Source organism: Zingiber officinale, chromosome 4A (assembly GCF_018446385.1).
Source record: "Zingiber officinale cultivar Zhangliang chromosome 4A, Zo_v1.1, whole genome shotgun sequence".
In the NCBI taxonomy this organism is placed as follows: domain Eukaryota; kingdom Viridiplantae; phylum Streptophyta; class Magnoliopsida; order Zingiberales; family Zingiberaceae; genus Zingiber; species Zingiber officinale.
This window is the reverse complement of record NC_055992.1, coordinates 45,230,267-45,253,249: the sequence shown is the minus strand read 5'-3', so window position 1 is coordinate 45,253,249 and position 22,983 is coordinate 45,230,267. Positions and strand designations below refer to the sequence as shown.

General features: G+C 37.6%; 1 protein-coding gene across 3 annotated transcripts in view; it reads right to left on the bottom strand.

Annotated features, from left to right (window-relative positions):
* LOC121969885 (MLO-like protein 9) overlaps positions 1-22,983 on the bottom strand; it is a 141,998-nt gene that overhangs the window by 11,119 nt on the left and 107,896 nt on the right. For all 3 annotated transcript variants that reach the window (XM_042520181.1, XM_042520182.1, XM_042520184.1), the window contains one exon: positions 18,705-18,765. In XM_042520181.1, coding sequence (XP_042376115.1) covers positions 18,705-18,765 — 61 coding nt within the window. The remainder of the gene's footprint in view (positions 1-18,704; positions 18,766-22,983) is intronic.

The window sequence follows — 22,983 nt, the reverse complement described above, 5'->3', positions numbered from 1 at the left end:
CTTCTCTGGCACAACCCTCAACCTCGACCCAGCCCTCGACTTCACTGTCCGTTGAGGATCGACTCACTCGTCTTGAGGAGTCCTCTGCGCAGTTACAGCGATCAGTCTCGGATGGTTTCAGCGCACTCCGGGGGGAGATGACTGCTCTCCGAGATGACATGACTACCAGACTTGAGTAGATCCTTCAGACTCTGCAGCCCCTGAGCGACCACTAGCACCACCTATTGACGATGATCAGACTTGATCAGACTATATACATTCCTATGCATTGTATATGATTGACATGGTATTTATAGACAGTTTGTTTTGGTTTGTTTGATGAGCATGCTTATGTAAACTAGAGTTTACTTTCAAAATTAGTTCTTTAATTGCTATTTCAAAGTTATAATCTTAGTTTTAAATTCTAGGAAAAATATCTTCAAAATTCCAATTTTGTAGTTTTCAAAAATTGTATTTAGCCTAGATCTCTACCCCCTAGAAAGCATGTACCCCTAGGTCTCAGCAAGAGCATCTCACAAGCACACTAGGATTACCTTGCTTGTGTATGAAAACCACTTAGAATGGTGTGAGATGCATAGGGTACTGCCTGGACTTCAAATGCTTATGTATGTACATCAACATAAGTCTGGACAATACATACCAAACTCAAATTAATCAAATCAAGTTATCCAAGTTTAGTCAAACTAACTGGAACACTTAATCTGACTAACCAAGTGAAAGTTATTACCTCTTGGTAAAATAGCTAGTAACTAAAGGTTAGATATTTGTTTGAAAGTAGATCTTGTTACTCATGCTTGGACTCTAGGACTTTAATTTTTTTTTAACAAAACTTGGCTGCCATTAATCAAGGGGGAGTAAAAGAAAGATTTTTCAAATTAAGCCACGTTCATGTTTTTAAAAGTATTTTTCAAATAGAAGGTTTTTAAAAGTATTTTTCAAACAGAAGGTTTTTAAAAGTATTTTCAAACTTAAAATTATTTTTAAAACTTGATCATTTGTTTTTAACTTAGCGTTAGAATTTTTTGGTGTTAAAATGAAATTCTTTTTCGTGTTTAAACAAATTATTATTAAGCTTAATGTTGAATGAAAATTAGTTTTTAAGCTTAGTGTTTATCAAAAGTTTGTTTTAAATACTTGACTAAGCTAAAGCTTTTATCAGCATCTCTAAGTACTGAAGTACTTTTAGAGCTACGTTTTTTAATCAACTTCTTTTAAAGCTTGAACTTACCTAAGTTTAAATTACTTTAAAGCTAAGTTAGTTTTAATATTTAGTTACAGTTTCTTTCAAATTTTTGGTTCTTCTTGCAAAATCATATTTTTCAAGTAAGAACTACCTTTCAGGGGAGCTAAATATTTCCTATCTTTCTATTTTTTTCTTTGTTTTTTAAGTAATATTTTTGATCTATGGTAAAGGGGGAGAGGAAAGTGAAAGTTAAGTGATTAAGAGGGGAGATACAACAAGTTGCAACTAAATGTTTGTTTTTTGCACCTACATATTTTTTCACTTGTTTGCACTTGAATCTTGATATTATGCTTGTACGCATTTATACTAATTTCATATTTTACTTAACTTTGAATTTTGTTGTCATAATCAAAAAGGAGGAGATTATTGGTGCGGGAAGCATCCGACGATCGAACTTGAATTTTTGATAATGGCAAAGGGTTCAAAGTTAAAGTTATTTGTGGTCTAACATGTTTGAATGAGTTTGCAAGAAACTCCCAAGTGTACTTAGGCAAAAGTTCTAGCTGCGGTTAGGCAGGTGGAAAATCTTAGGGGGTGGTAACCCTAGATCCTAGGGGGTGGTAACCCTAGGCGGAAAGTTTTGGTGGGGCGAGGGCTTCAGGCAAAAACCCTAGAGTCGGGAACTCTAGGTGGAAAGTCCTGGTGGTCGCGGACCAGGTGAAAAGACTGGAAGGGTCATAGAGCGAACGTCCAGCAGAAAATCCTGGAGACTCGGGCGCTGAACAAAAGTCCAGCTGGTCTGGAGGACCGGTCTGGCAACAGGTAAACTCTTCTGAGTGGAGTAGGTGAGGACGCGTTCCCCGGTGAGGGAACAGTAGGCGTCGGTTCGACCTAGAGTTTCCGGAAGTAAAATCCGAAATCAGAACCGGACAGTTCGAAGACTGTCAAAACGACTTATTATTTCTTATATATTTGTGCTAAACTCTGTTTTGCAAGATATGTTTTGTATTTTGGACTAACACATCTTGCAGGGAGTGAAAAAGTCTTAAAGCTTCGGATGAACAGTACCCGAGGCACCCTCCATGGAACTTGGAGGCGCTTCGGGTGCCATGCTTGAAGGCTCCGCGCAACAGAGTAGGAGGCGCCTTGGACGCTGGGTGGAGGGCGCCCTCCATGGGCTTGGAGGCGCCCTCGGGCGGATAGGTTGCGGGCGAAGCGGAGCTTATCCACGCTGCGGATCCGGAGGGGTTGGAGGCACCCTCCATGCGGTTGGAGGCGCCCTCAACGGGTTATATAAGCCTATCTCGAGCAGCAACAAAGTATACAACCTGAAATCGAGCACTGCTCAAAGGACGATCCGACAAGCTGTAACAAGACTCCGACGACCCAAAGCTTCGAATTTATTGTTTTCCATTGTCGGTATAATTTTTTTACTGCTTTAATATTATACTTCAAATTGTAAAGAATTTCTGAACTTATAGTGATTGCCCACCAAAAACGATCAACGATCACAGGCCTTGGAGAGTCGCCACAGGCTCCGAACCAAGTAATTCCTTGGTGTGCTCATGTGTTGTTTCTTTTATTCCGCAGCGTAACGTTTCCTCCAATCGATTGTTTTAAAACGAACGTGAAAGCCACGAGCGTTATTCTCCTCCCCCCCTAGCGCTTTCGATCCTATACTACTCAGACTAGAGGCAGAGCAATGCCTAGTTGAGAACTAGGTAGTATAAGTTCCAGTGGGGCTAGGCAGTACAAATCCAAGTTAGGAACTAGGCAGTGAAAGTCCTACTTGGGAAGCATGCAACAAAAAGATCTAGTTGGGAACCAAGCAGTGAAAATCCGAGTGAGACTAGGCGGTGGAATACCTAGTTAGGAACTAGGCAGACCTATTTGGAAACTAGGTGGTGAAAGTCAAGGTGAGTGGAGCTGAACACTTGGCAAAAGAAACCTAATAGGTTAGGTAAACCAAAAACTAGGTTTTTGCATGTTGTTTATGTGCAAGAAGTAGGACTAGACGAAGGCTTGGACTACTAAAGTGTGCCCGGAGGTCGGACTAGTTAGGAACTGGTCTAGTCAATCGGAAACACTTGGCTTCATCCACTCCGAGTGAGGCAGTCAACGGATGAAGTTTGAACATGCTCCATGCAACCAAAAGGGTTCTAAGTTATTGGAAATCACAAAAGTCGCCTAATCCATAGTCGAAGTGGATGCAGTTTACAACCGAGTCAACAGAGGTCTAGTCAATCGAAAGGGTTCCATGGGAAGAGTGCCGATTAATCTCTATAAAATGGGAGTTGAGGCAGCTATTTTCGTTAACAAGTGAAAAACAATTGCAATCAAAGCTCTCATATTCAAGTGCTCTAATTCTTGCTCGTGTGGTCCGGGAAGCGCTAAGAGGAGTCTCGTGATATTAAGAGTATCTAGCCAGATCAAACACAAGTTTGCTTTTCTTATATGCTTATATTGTTTATTATTTACTTGTGGTTATGCCTCTTATATGCTTATATTGTTTAACACTCCAATAGAGGGCTTGTAGTTATGTATTGAGGCAAACTAGGTATTTTGAGGTATCTAAAATCATCTATGGAAAAGGGAATTCTATTCACTAAAAATACAAACAAGCAAAATATTGAAAAAAAAGGTAGATCTGCTACCTTAGCAACCCTCCTAGTGTCGGTCTCACGGATATACAAGAAGGTAAATGCAGGTACACAGGTCATAGGCGCATGGTGGGATAAACCCTAGGTTGTCAGTTCTTGAGAATCGACCCCTGACCATTACTCAAGAGATGCCATGCGCCCACCGTCTACGCTACGTCCTGGGGCAACAAGCAAGATATTTAAGTATATATAGATGTTGATTGCGTCGGAGCAATTGATGATAAATGATCAACTTCAAAACTTCACAATACCTTTCCTTTATAAGTGGGAACTTAGTTACTTAGAAAAACAAAAAACAAAATGTTGTTCAACGATCTAGTGCATAAGATGAGTATAAAAGGGATGCACTTAGGAATATGTGATGCATTATGGTTGAAATTTCTTTTACAAGATCTAGGCTATTAATTGGAGAAATCAATTTAGTTATATTGTGAGTACAAAATAGCCCATAATCAGTTCAACACGATCGTACAAAGCTGTTGAGATAGATAGGTCTTTATTAAAGAGAAACTAGATGAAAAAGTTGTGGAATTACCAAGGATTTAGGCTTACCAAAGCAGTATGGAATTGGGTGCTCATAGAGTTCCAAATAAGTTGGGCATGTACGATATTTATGAGCCAACTTGAGGGGGAGTGTTCAAATATTAAATAATTTTTTATGTATTTTTTCAAAAGTTTTTTATTTTAGTAAGGCCAATTTAGTTTTTTAGATAAGTTTGTTATGAAGAATAAGTTGTGTTATAAATATATAAAAGGCGTTAGGATCCCATATATTAGTTATGATTTTGAGAATTAATACAATTTTAATTCTTATCAGAAACCATACACCATAAGTTTGAGTGAGACTATGGAAGTGTGTCTACATGATATATGACCTATAAGTCACACAAGAAAGGACCATGTCACAAATCTTTGAGATGCTTTTGAAGCTATAAGAGAGCTTGTCAGACTAAATCTAAAAAAGTGTGCATTCAAGGTTCGTCGGTCAGATTACTTTTGGGTTTATTGTTAGTTAGACAAGCATTTGCAACTTAAGGAGGCAAGTTTTGGCCAATATAGGACATGATTACCTCTTAGGAGGTGCAAAAATTGACTCACAGAAGAGCATCTCTGAGCCAACTCCTCTCACAGATAGTTGATAATTGCTTGCCTTTTTTTTTTCAAAAATACAAGTTTAAAATCAAAGAGTCTTCGCAGCATATTGCATTTAACAAAACCTTTCAAGAGTTGAAAACATATCAAAGCTAACCATTAGTGCTGGCATGCCTCTCGACCAGAGATGTTCTCCTATTTTATTTAGCAGCAACTTAATAAGCAATGAGCTCATTCCTAGTGAAAGAAGAATAAAGTGCAAAGGTACATCAGCCTGACACTTAAAGATGTAGAAATGAGGTACCTCCAACCCGAGATACTAAAATTTTCTTTGATCGTGACAGTTGGAAGCGCTAGCCCCACATACAATCACATAGAATTGTGGTTCTAACCAACCACCATTATAACAAACCTTGCCAAACCAGACTTAGCCAAGAGTATTTTAAGTGATTGATTGAGAATTTTACATCAGATTTTGCTCTTGTGCTTCGAAGATATAGCATGTTTGGTAGATTTGCTCTTGGAATTTTTAAAAGAATACCGAAGTTTAATAATTGGAGAATGAGAAACATACTGATGCCACTTGACTATTAATTGACGGAGAGTCCAATTCAAAAGTAGGAGCAAAAAGTCCAACTCAAGAGGTGGGCTTCGTGTTTCTAACCAAGGTTTAAAATTTAGACACGTGCAGAGGTTTCGGTCTCAGACTGAAACGTTGCGGTTTCAGTATTGTATCGTGTCATGCCAATATATATAATAATTATTAAAATTAACTATTTATTCATTTAAATAATTATTAATTTAAATAATATATATTTAAAATAAAAAATATCAAAATATCAATTAAACAATAAAATAGTGAAAAAATACAAAATAATAAAAATATTATTAGAATATAGATTTGATTTATTATAATTTTTTATAATTTTTAAATAAAATTTAAAATAGTAAAAATAATTTCAAAATATCAATTAATAAAATTTATTAATTTTTAAAAAATTCTAAATATAATTTTTATATATTTTATTGGGATAATTTAATTAGGGTTTATAAATATCTCTTCGAAATATCATACTTAAGTTGGGAATTATATGAATTAAATACATTGCAATTTTAATTTTGAACAGTAGTATCGCCGGTAGGCACAGCCGCAAACGCTTCTAGCAATGCCAGAGGCGTCCGACGACACCTGTAGCATCTGGCGGCACTAGAAGTGTCCAGTGATGCCTCCAACACCGCTAGAAGTGTCCCGCAACACATCTGACACTAGAAGAAGGGATCCCACAATACTTCTGGTGCTGCCGAAGCGTCCAGTGTCACTTTCGGCTGCGTAGGAGGCGTCAGACGACGCCTTCGGGACACCTCCGACCCACTTCTGTCACATGACCCTAATGCGTGGCGCACGGATGACACATGCAAAATTGGGGAGCATGCCAGTTTCGCTCCCCCTATGGAACAATAAAAACTGTCCGTGTCGCCTAACACAGGACTGTATTTCAATCCTTGTTTCTAATCACTGAGAAACAATGTCTAGAATATACACTCTGCTTTGATATTTACAAATAATCTAGAGAGCTGAATCCATGATAAAAGGTATTAAGTTTGGATAAAGAGATGTCTTCGTTAATGCTCAATATTTTCAGTGGTTTCTTATAGGCCATCATTAATATTTAATGAAGAATTTGAGATTTGACAACCTGATCTCTACAAGTAGGATGAAGCGACTTGGACACTAATGACAAGCTTGGCCCACCATGCTTCATATGCCTCAAGAACAAAATTCTTAATCCAGTGACATTCTCGGAGGAATGATAACTTCAATTTCTCGATCGACGAGTACCAACATTACAAAAAAAAGTGTATCAATGACAAAAAATGTCACTAAATCTAAATATTGTCACTGAAAGTTTGGTGGCAAACATTTTCTTACTAGATTGGTAGGCCTAAGTTTCAGAGTTAAAACTTTTAATGGATCCATCACTATCACTAAATGTTATACTAGTAACACCTTTTTTGTACAATCTATTTTATAGTGTCATCACTAAATGATAGAATTGCGAAAGAATTTTATTAAAAATCTTTTGTTACATATATAATCCTTATACACGACTTAGTTACTGAAAATACCTTTAGTGACAACTATTTAATCTTAGTTATGGCTAAAACCTCAGCTTTTTAGTGCGAGTTAGAGTAACCTTGCTAGTGGTATTCAAAGTATACAATGATCAATGCATTGGACCTAGGAAGTGTTACGAAGCAAAAGGGAAACTTCAGAAAATGGTGACCAAGCAAGGAAGATTTAATGTGAGTTGATGAACTCCAAGAGAAGGTACATCTTAGAAGCATCAGTTCTAAAGAAGAAATTACATGATACTATAATCATGGAATTCAATCATCTATAAGCACCAAGGAAAAGGCACAACTTATAATAATAAATTCTAAACAAACAACAACAAGATAGTATGATCGTAAAATCCTAAGAAAGGGGGATTTGGTCCTAAAAATGTGGAAGCTAGCTGTCCAGAGGCAAGCAAAACTAGAACCAACATATGGCCCATACAGAGCAAGAGAAAGGCAGGATTCTGAGGACATGGAATGCATATAATTTAAAGAAGTATAAACTATAGTAGAGTCTATATCAAATTGTTTCCTAGTTACTATTAACTAGTTAGCCTTCGATCCTTTCAATGATCATGCTCTCCACTTAGCATCTGATTTTCTGAAGGTCACTCTCTCCACTTAACCTCTGTTTAGCCTTCAAACTTCTGTGAATCATATTTTCTGAATACTATCCAATCTTCGTAAGGTAATGCTCTCAGTTTAGCCTTTAATAATTTCTCAAATTATGCACTCTCCTTAGCCTCTGATCATACTTAAGATTACACTCATTGTTTAGCCTCTATTCCTGAGAATCTCTTAGCTTATCCTCTAACCCCTATGAGGATCATGCACTCCAATTACACTAATCCCTTCAAGGCTATGCTATCTGATTAGTCTCTCTGCCTTCTGAGGGAGGGTTATGCAGTGTGACTAAATTAGCCTTCAATTAATCCATGACTTCTAAGAATCATACTGCTAGGATACTTTCAAGTCTCTTTTTGAGATCACGTTCTCTTAATAGCCATTGGTCCTTCTAAGGATCATATTTGCTTTTCGGTCCTAAAATACAATAAAGATCATATTTTCAGACCAGATCCTTGCTCAAATTCATAACATAAAATAGATTAAAAATCCAGAAAGGCAAAATTATATTCAGCCAGATAGACATGATTGAAGGAGAGCTTTGGCACAACAATAAAGTTGTTGCTTTGTAACCAAAAGACCACAAGTCCGAATCCTGGAAATAGTCTCTTACAAAAAGCAAGGTAAGGATGCGTACAATGGATCCTTCCCAGGGACCCCGCATGGCGGGAGCTTCATACACTTAGCTAGATAAACATGATAACAAAAATACAACAATAATAATCAAATCTTTCTCCTACTAAGTGGGGTTAAACAAATGGATCCTCTTACACCATTAGGCTCGATCCCTTATTATATTATCACCTATATTTAAATAAATTTTATCCTGTTTTATCGTTGTTAACCAAGTCTTCTTGGGTTATCTTCCTTGATTAATATGCGTATTTGTCATGATCTTATATCACCTAATTGAAGTATTTATTTGTCGCCTAAGTACATATCATATCATCTTAAATGCATCTCTCAGATTTTCTCTCGTTGAAACCTTAACTTTCTCTTTAATATTCTCATTTCTTATTCAAATCTTCAAAGGTCTACACATCCACCTTAATATTTTTATCTTTGTGACTCATCTTCCACTTGTGTTCGACTCATAGCAGAATATTTAGCTTTATATAATATAGCTATCATTATTTTGTAAAACTCTCCTTTAAACTTTAGAAGTACCTTACGATCATCGAGACACCTGATGCCCTCCTTCATTTCAATCATCCTACTTTTATCGTATGTAAAACAATCTCTATCCACAATCCATCCTTTTGCAGAAACAAATCTAGATACTTAAAGCTCTAAGTTATAGGTAACTTATCATTTCCTATCTTAACAATTACTTTGATTTATATACTATTGTAAAACTTCCATATATTCTATTTTTACTATACTAAACCTAAAAATTTTTCCACCAAGATTTGTGCTTAATATTTACTCTTTCACGCGTCCCATTAACACAAACAATATCATTTGCAAACAACATGCATCTTGGTAACGCGTCTTCGATATAATGAGTTAATCCATAACTAGTGTAAAAAGATATGGAAACTTATCCTTGATGTAGCCTTATCTTTATAGGAAACATTTTAGTTAATCCACATAGAGTCTTCACTCTAATCATTACATCCATATATCCTTGATGATTTCAACATACGCTACGTTAACACTTTTTTTTTCTAGAATTCTCCACATAATTTTCCTCGGGACTTTATCATAAGATTTTTTTGAGGTATTGAATACTATGTGATTTTCCTAATATTTTTCAATTAGTCGTTTGTGAAGATATAGTTGAGTTTCAGGCTTGATTCTAAATACCTAATAAAACAAAGTCAAAAATACTCACTGAGCACTCTTATCAATCTAGTTCATTAACTTTAGATCAATGATACTGGTAACACCATTGTTCAAGGGACTAACTCGCCCTTGGATATAGCTTGGTCAAGAATTGCTAGCTTAAGATTTGTGGTTGAAAAGTCTACATTGGACATAGGAGTGATTAAAAAATTAAAGGAAGAGGATTCATCAAACAACCTATTGGGTTACACGACACCTATTCAGAGCCTGAGAAAATCCATAATTTCATAGCCTGCCATCCATTGGTTCTCAAAAAGATGAAAGTATCCCTGAATATCAAGATTTGGATGGGTTGCACAACAACTATTCAGAGTCTGAGAAAATCCATAATTTCATAGCCTCCTAAAATGCTATCCATTAGTTCTCAAAAAGATGAAAGTATTCCTGAAAAATGATTTTGAATGGACTTCAGTTATGATTAATTGGTCCCTAAGTTTTCTTCATCTCTAACTCATTAAAATCTTTGAGATTTTTGTCAATTCTCAGAGGTATTTATATCCTTTAATTGAATTCCATTTTAGCTTGGGACTACATGAGAAAGAAAGTTCTATAAAATGACATTTACACCTACTATATCATATGGAACTGAATGTTGGGACTACACAAGAAAGATGAGTCACATAAATGACGATGTTAAAGTAAATGTGACGACATATGAGGATGGATAGATAAAAAATGAGAACATTACAGAGTTGAGATTGTATCTATTGAGAAAAAATTCTAAGAGATGCATTTAAGATGATACGAACATGTACTTAGATAACCAATAAATGTTTCAGTCAATCAGTGTGAAATTATAAAAAATACTCTCATTAAATAAGAGGAAAACTTAGTTAGTAATGACAAATTACAATAAAATTTATTTAAATATAAATAATGATATAGTAGAGGATAAAGCCCAATGGCATAGGAGGATCTATATGGGATAAGATTTGGTCATTGTTACTTTTGTCTATTGAGAAAATCTTTACTGTAGGTATTAAAGGTCCTTTCTTATTACATTCACAAAAATACATGAAAGAAATAAATGATGACCACAAAATAGAGGTTGAATGTTGGTGCAATCGACCTAGATTTTGATGTGTGTGTCAAAGAGTTTAAGTTAGACTTTCATATGTATTTGATATGTGTTTGAGTCTTGTAGGACTTGGTGAAACACATGAGGGACTTGGTGCGGCTAGGTGTGGGAAGCTCATCCAAGGGCTCGGATCGTTGAGTCGGTGAAGGATGGTGTGGAAAACATCCAAGGGACCGCTGGACGAAGAGCAATGGAGTGGAGCCGAGGGAAGTGGACTTCAAGGCAGCGTGAAGGATGGCACGGAGAGGAGCCGCGGGCTCGGGTGCATCTGAGGGACGAAGGCCGAGGAAGAGGACTTCAAAGGCGACTCCGGAAAGGATGAGAGGAGTGAATATACTGAACCAGTCGATTGGTAATGGGACCAGTCGACTGATCCAGCTTCACAGAATGCACAGAAGCATTTTGTGCTTGTCGGCTACGGGACCAGTCGACTGGTACATAGCCGTTGGAAGAATTTGGCTTTCTGCAGAGAGTCGTTGGCTGGGTCCAACGGCACACCAGTCGACTGGTGCTTGGACCAGTCGACTGGTGTCGGGGTTTGAGTTGATTTGTGATCAACTCTCTCCTCTTATTTAAGGAATGCTTTGGGGCTTGAAGAGGGTTACTGGTGCTAATTGTAAACCTTCTCAGTCTTGCCCAAAGCTTCCAAGTTCAATTCTCTTCCTCCCAATCTAAACTCCATCTTGTAAAGAGGAAGAGATAATTTTGTGGGAGGTTTGCTCCACCGAGAAGGAGAAGCTTTAGCCGGAGATTGTCGGGGACTGATCCACCGAAGGATCAAGGGCTCGTCCACCTCAAGGACACGTCGTGGAGTAGAAGCATCATCTCCGAACCACGTTACATCGAGTGTGTTAACGTTTGTATTCTTATTTGTTGCTAATTGCTTTAGTTTTTGTATTTCCGCTACGCACTAACCTTTTGTAGAGAAGAAATCGATTTGGGGGTGGCCTAGCTATCCAACCCCCCCTTCAAGCCGGCCACTGATCTCCCAACAATTGGTATTAGAGTGAGAACGCCCTTCAACGGACTAATCGCCGAGAAGAGCACTTCATCAAAATGGCCGGCTCAAACATTCATCCACCGAAATTCGAAGGGGACTTCTCATGGTGGAAGAAGAAAATGGAGGTATTTTTCAATATCGATTTTGACATTATGCTAATCATGAGAAGTGGTTTTGAAGAACCCAAGGATGAACGCAATGAGACAATCGACATAACAAGATGGACCAAAAGGCAAAAAGAAGAGCATCTAGCAAATTCCAAGGCAATGCATCACCTACTACATGTTCTTTCACAACAAGAAGTAACAAGAATTGGAAACTATACAAGTGCCAAAGATTTGTGGGAAAAGCTAGTGGAGCTTCATGAAGGGACATCGGAAGCAAAATTAGCAAAAAGAGACCTCCTTCGAACTCAACTCAATAATATCAAGCTTGAGAAAGGAGAAAAGGTATCAATTTTACATTCTAGAATTAAGGAAATTATTAATGGGCTAACAAGTGTAGGTGAGACACTTTCAAATCGAGATATGATGATGAAAGCCCTAAATGCTTTCTCAAGAACCACAACTTGGAGCTCCATTGTAGATTCATACTACATATCAAAGGATCTAGAGAAATCCTCTCTAGATGAACTCTTCTCAACAATGGAGCTTCACGAAACAAGAGTTGAAGGATTAGATGGAGAAGCTCATAGATCAAGAGGAGTAGCCCTTGTGGCAAACAAGGGAAAGGGAAAGAAGAAGAAATCTTCATCACCACCATCTTCCGACTCCGAAGAATCAAGTGCCTCAATGGATAGCGATCAAGAGGTATATATGGTAAGGAAGATGAGAAAGGCATTTAAATCTTTTTTTTCTAACAAATCTCGTGCTAGGAAAAGTTCTAGAAGCAAAAGTAGGATAAGGAAGATCATTTGCTATAATTGTCAAGGAGAAGGACACATAAGAGATGATTGTCCTCTCTTGAAGAAGAAGGAAGGGAAGAAGAGGGAGGAGAAGAAGACAAAAGAAAAGGGGGGGGGGGGGGGGGGGGAAGAAGGCACAAAACCTAAAAGCAACATGGGATGATCCTTCATCATCATCGGAGGAAGAAGAGCACCATGTAGTCAATTTTGCGCTAATGGGAATTGATGATATAGCCTCCACCTCATCCGAAAATGAAGAGGGAAAGAGCTCAAGTGAAGATGAAGAGGGGAGCTCAAGTGAAGGGGGAGGTCAAACTTCGGATTCAGACTTCTCGGTAAGTGAGGTACATAATCTTCCTCCTCATATTTTAATTAAAATTATTTCAAGCACAAATGATGACTTGTTTAAGGCAAAAAGGAAAAATAAATCCTTGAAACATGATATTATGTGTCTTGAAGAAAAATTAGAATCCATGTCTTCTAAGGACAATGATATGCATGCTTCTTCTTCTTCAAGTTCAAATGATTCATGTTTAGAAGAGGAAAATAGAAAATTAAGGGAAAAGGTAGAATACCTTACCAATGCCCTTAGGAAATTTGAAATTGGCTCTAAAACCCTAAATATGATCATTGGGAGTCAAAGGGCAAGTTTTAAGAAAAATGGGATAGGATACAATGAACCAAACAATGAAAAGACCTATCATTGTCTACTTGCTAGGGGGCAATCCAAGATAAAGACCATAGATAGGAAATGGATCCCCAAAGAGTACTTGGTCAACCCAATTAGAAAGAATTTCTATTGGGTGCCAAAATCAATCCTCAAGGGTTAGAGGATTTTGGGTTAAGTCAACCATGGAAATCATAATTCAAATCCTTGAAAAATGATTGACTTGAGACCTTAAGGGGGAGCACTTAGCATTGCTAGAAATTCATGATGAAGAGGGCTAAGTAGAAGTTACCTTTATCTCACAATGACTTGTCTTCTTTTCTAACCGTAAATGTGAGATATTAGGATGATACAAATAATTCACATATGCTTATGGCATTTTGATGAGTTATGTGATGTATCAATTTTTAGTGATCATAGACCAACTATGGGGAAAGCAAATGTTTAATTAATGGACATCTTGCTCATAGATCATAGTTAGATATTTTAAATGTTTTGAAAACATTTCTATGTTTTATTTATTATGGCATAGCTATATTGAAACATATGAGTGCAAAACTGGATTTTAAATTAATACAAACTTACATGCTTTTGGAATTCTTGAGACTTGGTCAAAATTTCAAAAATGGGTTGACTTTCATGAAAACATATTTTTCCTAGTTAAAGGATATTTCAAAGAATATGTGCTCAAAATTTCATGATTTTTCGAATTTTCTGGAATTTTTTATGCATTTCTGAAGTTGGCCTCAAAAGGCCGAAATTCGAGTTCAGCATGTATCAGTCGACTGTGACAGGTACCAGTCGACTGGTACCAGCCTTTCAGCACTCTGAGGGGTTCTGAAATCAATTTTTTTTGTCCACATTTGGTTAGAACTAATACCATAGTATGTGTACGTGTCTGGTATAATATTTTTTATGGTGTCAAAGGGGGAGAAATGGATAGGTTTAAGTTAGAAACCTACTTGTGTGCAAATCTTTGAAAATTAAGGTTGAGAGCATGTGTTAAGAGGAGCTTGGGTTTTATGCTTCATATTTACATATTGCTAGTAATTTTCAGAGTTATTATTCGTGCCTAACTTAAACATATTGCCACACATTAAAAAGGGGGAGATTGTTGGTGCAATCGACCTAGATTTTGATGTGTGTGTCAAAGAGTTTAAGTTAGGCTTTCATATGTATTTGATATGTGTTTGAGTTTTGCAGGACTTGGTGAAACACATGAGGGACTTGGTGCGGCCAGGTGTGGGAAGCTCATCCAAGGGCTCGGATCGTTGAGTCGGTGAAGGATGGTGTGGAAAACATCCGAGGGACCGCTGGACGAGGAGCAATGGAGTGGAGCCGAGGGAAGTGGACTTCAAGGCAGCGTGAAGGATGGCACGGAGAGGAGCCGCGGGCTCGGGTGCATCTGAGGGATGAAGGCCGAGGAAGAGGACTTCAAAGGCGACTCCGGAAAGGATGAGAGAAGTGAATGTACTGGACCAGTCGACTGATCCAGCTTCACAGAATGCACAGAAGCATTCTGTGCTTGTCGGCTAACGGGACCAGTCGACTGGTCCTGATACCAGTCGACTGGTACATAACCGTTGGCAGAATTTGACTTTCTATAGAAAGCCGTTGGCTGGGTCCAACGGCACAACCAGTCGACTGGTGCTTGGACCAGTCGACTAGTGTCGGGGTTTGAGTTGATTTGTGATCAACTTTCTCCTCTTATTTAAGGAATGCTTTGGGGCTTAAAGAGGGTTACTGGTGCTAATTGTAAACCTTCTCAGTCTTGCCCAAAGCTTCCAAGTTCAATTCTCTTCCTCCCAATCTAAACTCCATCTTGTAAAGAGGAAGAGATCATTTTGTGGGAGGTTTGCTCCACCGAGAAGGAGAAGCTTTATCCGGATTGTCGGGGACTGATCCACCGAAGGATCAAGGGCTCGTCCACCTCAAGGACACGTCGTGGAGTAGGAGCATCATCTCCGAACCACGTTACATCAAGCGTGTTAGCGTTTGTATTCTTATTTGTTGCTAATTGCTTTAGTTTTTGTATTTCCGCTATGCATTAACCTTTTGTAGAGAAGAAATCGATTTGGGGGTGGCCTAGCTATCCAACCCCCCCTTCAAGCCGACCACCGATCTCCCAACAGAAATCATGCCACGTCATGAATTTTCTAATATTGCTAAGAACCTGAGGTTGTTCTCGTGGTGAAGTTAGATTTAAGTGAGCTCCAACTATCAAAGCTTCATCCACCTCGGTGAGAAAGATAAAGCACTTAATGTATCACCTAACAAATTAAGGGTTGCTCTGACTTATGATAAATAATTACTATGGAACTATACTGAGGATGCCTCCAACTTAACTAGAAATCCTAATTATTACCAAATATACAAACATAAAAGCATCTCCTGTAACCCTTAACTGAAGTTGGAAGTTTTAAGTTGACTACTCATAAATCAAAATATCAATTCAAGCTGGATAAGGGGCCTACATAAATGAGACAAGCACCTAAAGGTTTCAAGACTCATGTTTCAAACTCAAACACTGATATAAGTACTAAAAAGGGACTAGTTATTTAAACTAATTTGGCTCAAAAGGAACTAGTTAAGGATTCAATTTTGTTTGAAATGAATGCATATTTTTATGTGATTTGAAATAAGTCCACAAGCATTTGATAAAAAGTTTGATCTTCTAATATCATTTTTAATTTTTTTTAATAAAGCCAAATTTAATTTTGTATTTAATAGATTTTTTAAAAAATAATTCATCTATTCGATGCATATATATTGTAATTATCATGAATTCTATTGAAATGTATTCTGATGAAATAAATTAGAAATAGTGATAGTAATATAAATAAATTATTTTTTAACTTAATTAAATAATTTTTTATTTAATTAAAGTATTGTATCAACTCTAATTGTTTCTTGAATTTGAATGAAACCTAAGAACATACAAATGAATACAAGAATGATCTTGCTAAATCACTTTTCTTGTTTGCTCACATAATCTTTTGATGTAAACACAAAAAAATGCCAATATTAGATATCAAATTTTATATTATTTAATTTTTATATTTAATTTTTTAAATTTTTAGATACTAATCAAGATAAGTCTTAGACATCGAATGAAAATTAAAGTAGGGTTAGGTAGAGCCTATTAGATAGACATACTAATTCTAATAAAGTGGATTGAAATTAGACTCAATTTGAATTTGCTTTGGTTAGTTCAAAACTAAATCAAATTTATATATAGTTTAATAACATTTAATTAAATTAAAATATTTTTAAAAGATTAGGAATTATTCTCATTTTCTTTTCCTCTTCCCTCCACATTCTTTTATTCGCCCATAGCCTTCAACCTCTTCCTCCCGAATCCCTCTTGCAATAGTCTTCCACCTTCAACCCCTTTTGTGGCCACCGCACCATGCTACTGCTTGTCACAGTCCATTTACCCAACACCATCTGAGCTCCTCCCACAATGCCTGCCCACTCACTCTACTACTCGTAGCCTCTTTAGCGGCACCTGCCCGTTGCCCATAGCTAGTCGGCCCACTACCATCACTCGCCACCTCATAATCGTCCTCTCCTTCTCCCCTCTCTCTTCTCTCTTAGTTTCCATTAGTATTATGTCGAAGCCAGTGTCATACCAGTCAACGTGCAAAACAACAAATTCATCCTATATCGACTCACATAATACAATACTTTAAATCATAAAATTTACACAACCATATTATTAAATCCATTATACACATATGTATAATCCTTTCTTATACATACATATCCTCAAATGAATATAGTTTGTTGGGTATAATGTCTACCGCCCCTCCCTCCACCCTTCCCTAAGCAACGTACTCTAATTTCTTTGTGGTCCAAGCTATGACCGTCATAGGCATCTTGAAATATTCTTCTACATTCAGGATACAATGGATTCATCTAACATGATTATTCCACTAAATCTGAAGAACTCTTCATCATAATGAAGACATCATCCTACTTTCTCATAACCTAGAATGCCCATGGCATGAACATGATTGATATATTTCACTTTATTTTATACCATTACTTGTCCACAGTTACCACTATAAAATTAGAGAGGCAAAAGCTAACATTGGCAGTAAGATGCATAGTTACATTGTATTTTTGAAGGTCTCTTGGAAGAAGGATCACTTGTGTGGGCTATGGGCGAGCAATCCAAACTACTGAGTTTGCATCATAATTCATAATCACATGTAAGAAAAAAGATTTCGGCCATTTCCTTAATTCCAACAATTTGCATCACAATATATGCAACATGACCCTTCAATCATTTGAAATAATTGGCATAGGCCATAACAAGAAGTTTATCAGAAGTTTCACTATGACATTAAGGTCATCTAGTGATACTGATATTTATTTTCTAAGCACTTTCCACATTCTTTTATTCTCCCGTAGCCTTCAACCTCTTCCTCCCGCATCCCTCTTGCAATAGTCATCCACCTTCAACCCCTTTTGCAGCCACCGCATGATGCTACTGCTTGTCGCAGCCCATTTACCCACCACCATCCGAGCCCCTCCAACAATGCCCACCCACTCACTACTACTACTCGTCGCCTCTTTAGCAGCACTTGCCCATTTCCCATCGCTAGTCATCCCACTACCATCACTCGCCACCTCATAATCGTCCTCTCCTTCTCCCCTCTCTCTTCTCTCTTAGTTTCCATTAGTATTATATCGAAGGTAGTGTCATACTAGTCAACGTGCAAAACAACAAATTCATTCTATATTGACTCACACAATACAATACTTTAAATCATAAAATTTGCATAACCATATTATTAAATCCATTTACACGTATGTATAATCCTTTCTTATAAATATCCTCAAATGAATATAGTTTGTTGGGTACAATGCCTACCACCCCCTCCTCCCTCCACCCCAAGCAACGTACTCTAATTTCTTTGTGGTCCAAGCTATGACCGTCACAGACATCTCGGAATATTTTTCTACATTCAGGGTATAATGGATTCATCTAACATGATTATTCCACTAAATCTGAAGAACTCTTCATCATAATGAAGACATCATCCTACTTTCTCATAACCGAGAATGCCCATGGCATGAAAATGATTGCTATATTTCACTCTATTTTATACCATTAATTGTCCACAGTTACCACTATAAAATTAGAGAGGCAGAAGCTAACATTGGCAGTAAGATGCATAGTTACGTTGCATTTCTGAAGGTCTCTTGGAAGAAGGATCACTTGTGTGGGCTATGGGAGAGCAATCCAGATTACTGAATTTGCATCATAATTCATAATCACATGTAAGAAAAAGGTTTCGGACATTTCCTTATTTCCAACAGTTTGCATCACAATTTATGCAACATGCCCCTTCAATCATTTGAAATAATTGGCATAGGCCATAACAAGAGTTTATCAGAAGTTTCACTGTGACATTAAGGTCATCTAGTGATACTGATATTTATTTTCTCAGCACTTTGCAAAATTATGATTCTCTTAGAAATAAGTTTACTCCAGATTAAAAGCTAAGCCAGATAAAGAACTTGCCTGAGATACAAGTGCATACAGAGGAAGTGTAGTATAGCTGCACAGAACTTGGACTATGACTCTGCATAAAAATCAGAGAAATCAAAAATAAACTGAGAGCAGAAGTGAAAAACCAGCTAGCCACATACCTTCTCATAGATAATAAGCACTAGAATACTATTCCTGTACCAAAAAATATGATATCCATGTCTGAATATAAAATATTATCACAATCATTTCAGAAAGTGAATTTTTCCCTTTGTCACCTCATGATTATAATCAAAGTTCAATTTTTTAAGTGAGTTTGGAAATAGGTTCAGGCTGTTAGATAAGGATGCAAAGTTATAATACAGGACAGTGGTTTTCTATGAAGGATATATGCTATTATGTAAATTTTTTAATTAACATATAATTTGTTAACATTTAACTTATACGCTGCATAACATATCATTTATGGTTTGGTAAAATTTGTTTAGCCTTGGATCACACTACTAGCAGTCAGACAAAGAGGCAACAATACTAAGCTAAGACCATGGTGGAGGCTAATCTGAGATCAAAATTGAAGGAATTGGGTTGAGTCCAAAATGATGGGTCAATCTGGATTCACTAAGAATTGATTACCATAATTATAAGGTAGGTGTTGTGTGGATAGTCTATACTAGTGAAGTTGTATTGGTGCAATTTTCCCTAACCAAGTTAACTAAATTTGAGTTGGCTCAAGTTTGAGTCTTGATATTTGATTTTTGATGTTTGACAATGTATGGAGACTGCAGGTGCAATTGTCTATGTTGAAATAAAGAGAGTTTAAAGATTCATCTATTTCCAGTCAAATTACATATGTTTATATAGCCATACAACCCTAAGAATCAACTTATTAACAAAAGATAAAAAGACCTATCTACCCTTGCTTCTCACAACACTCCCCCTCAAGTTGAACATGTATATCAAACATGTTCAACTTGCTAAGAGAAGAGTTGAACACAGCTTGGGGTATAGCTTTTGTAAACATATCAGCAAGTTGGTCCTCAGACTTAACATAAGGCAAACATAGCTCTCCAGAATCAAGTCTCTCCCGAATAAAGTGACGATCAATCTCAATGTGTTTAGTCCGGTCATGTTGTACCGGATTATTTGCAATATTGATTGCTGCCTTGTTATCACAATACAGCCTGAGAGGTAATTCAGCCTTTAATCCCATGTCTGTCAACAGAAAACTCAACCACAACATCTCTACAAGACCATGTGCCATGGCTCGATATTCTGCTTCAGCACTGGACCGTACACAAACATTTTGTTTCTTACTCCTCCACGTTACCAAGTTTCCTCCCAAAAAAGTGCAATAGCCAGAAGTGGATCTTCTATCATCTCGAGAACCAGCCCAGTCTGCATCAGAATAGCATTCCACCTTCAGATCACCACCTCCTTTAAACAGCAAGCCTTTTCCAGGACATGATTTCAAGTACCTTAAAATCCTGTCAACGACCTTCATGTGGATATTTTTAGGAGCATGCATGTACTGGCTTACTACACTAACATCATAGGTGATGTCAGGCCTAGTCATAGATAAATAGAGTAATTTTCCAACCAACCTTTGATATGTTCCCTTTTCCAGATTTGTAAGATCCTCCCCACTAGAACTAGTAAGATCATGATTTACTTCTATAGGAGTAGACGCTGGCCGAGAACCCAGCTTCCCTATCTCCTTGAGTAAATCCAACACATATTTTCTCTGACATACATAGATTCCTTTTTTTGATTGAGCGACTTCAATGCCCAGGAAGTACCTCAATGATCCAAGATCTTTAATTTCAAATTCTGATGTTAACTTGGACTTAAGAGCCTGGATTTCTACCTCATCATCACCTGTAACTATCATATCATCAACATAAACCAAAAGAATGGTAGTTCTGTCCTCTTTCTTTTTTATAAAGAGTGTATGATCAACATTCCCTTGTTTAAAGCCAAACAATATCATGACTTTGCAAAACCTATCAAACCATGCTCTGGGAGATTGTTTAAGCCTACACAAAGCTTTTCTTAGCTTGCAAACCTTTCCTTTTGTTTCAATTCCAGGAGGTGGTAACATGTATACTTCTTCATAAAGGTCACCATTTAAGAAGGCATTTTTAACATCTAACTGAAACAGAGGCCAATCATATTGAGCAGCAAGAGAAAGAATTACCCTGACCGAGTTCAGCTTTGCAACTGGTGCGAAAGTTTCCAAGTAATCCACCCCATATGTTTGGGTGAATCCCTTGGCAACAAGTCTGACTTTATATCTGATCACTTCACCCTCTGAGTTATACTTGATAGCATAGACCCATTTAGAACCAACCAAGTTCTTCCCCTTTGGGGGATCAACTAATTCCCAAATACCATTTTTGTTGAGAGCCTCCATTTCTTCATTCATTGCTTCCTGCCACCTTGAATCCCTTACAACTTCATAATAGGAAGAAGGTATAGCGTGATTTGATAATTGTGAAACAAATACATGATATGAAGGAGACAAACGAGAATATGAAACGTGGTTGGAGATAGGATATTGAGTACATGACCTGACACCCTTCCTAACAGCAACAGGAAGGTTCAGCTCATTCATATTTCGAGGTGCTGTTGGCTCAACTGATGAGGATAACTCCTTCACAGGATCAGGACCCGGAGCATCCGATTCAACTAGCGGATCAATAGTAGGTCCTTGCTTGTGTCGTCGTCGTTTGTAAGTAATAACATCTGGTGAAGACTGTGAGCCCAGTGATGGAGCATCTTTTCCATTTTCCATGACATCCAGTGAAATAGGAGAAGGAACCATATGAGAAACCACTTGAGGTACAAAGGAAGAGGTAGTATTCTCCCCCTGAGGACGAGACTGAGGAGAATAATAGGACTCGGACTCAAAAAAGGTAACATCATTCAAGATATATCTTGTCCTAGTAATAGGATCAAAGCACTTGTAGCCTTTTTGGCAAGTGGAATACCCTATAAAAACTCCTCGTATAGAACGAGGATCAAGTTTAGAGGACTTGGGACCAAGAACATGAATAAAACAAAGAGAACCAAAAACCCGAGGTGTAAGAGAGAACAACTCTACGCCAGGATGAAGAATAGTGAGAGGACACCGGTTCCCGAGACCTTTAGATGGCAATCGATTGATGAGATAAGCAGCTGCAAGGACAACATCAGCCCAGAAATATTTGGGTAAGTGACGTTGAAATAATAGGGCATAGGCTATTTCAAGGATATGACGATTCTTTCTTTCGGCCACTCCATTTTGTTGTGGTGTGTTGGGTAAGTGACGTTGAAATAATAGGGCATAGGCTGTTTCAAGGATATGACGATTCTTTCTTTCGGCCACTCCATTTTGTTGTGGTGTGTAGGGACAGGATGACTCATGAAGAATTCCTGAATCCTCAAGAAAAGTATTTAGAGACTGTGCAAAGTACTCACGGGCATTGTCAGAACGAAGAATCTTCACCTTTGAGCTAAATTGGGTTTCAACCATTCTACAAAAATTTTGAATGAGACGAGGAACTTCTTCCCTGGTTTTCATCAAATAAAGCCATGTACAGTGGGTGTAGTCATCAATAAAAGAAAGAAAATATCGATAGCCATCCAAAGAAGTCACAGGAGAGGGCCCCCACACATCCGAATGAACAAGATCAAATGGAGACAAACTCTTCTTTATAGACTCAGAAAAATAGGTTCTACAATGTTTGGATAACTGACAGATTTCACATTGAAATGACTGAAGAGAAACAGAAAAGAAGAGACTAGGAAATAAAATTTTCAAAGACTGAAACGACAAATGCCCCAACCGAGAATGCCATAAAAGAATTTCTTGATGCTTATTTTCCAAACACTTGGCTGCAGATTTCAAAGCAGATGTTGTTTCAAGCTGATAATAATAAAGACCCCCTACTTCACGGCCAGTCCCAATCGTCTGCTTGGTCTCAAGATCCTGGAAGACACAATGATCAGGGAAAAAGGTTACGGAGCAGTGTAGTTGTTTAGTAATGCTACTAACAGAAAGTAAATTAATAGAAACGGAAGGAACGTGAAGTGCAGAGGATAGGAAAAAATGATCTGTAAATTTTATGGAACCTTTGCCAGCAACAGTGACTTTGGTTCCATCTGCAATGATCACTTTCTCCTGCCCAAAGGATAAAGAGTAAGAAATAAAGGAGTTAGCAGCATTTGTCATATGATCTGTAGCTTCTGAATCAATGACCCAGGGGCTATAAAAGCTGGGACCAGTAACATTTAATCCCAAGCTACAAATACTTGTGTGCGCTTGAACTGGAGT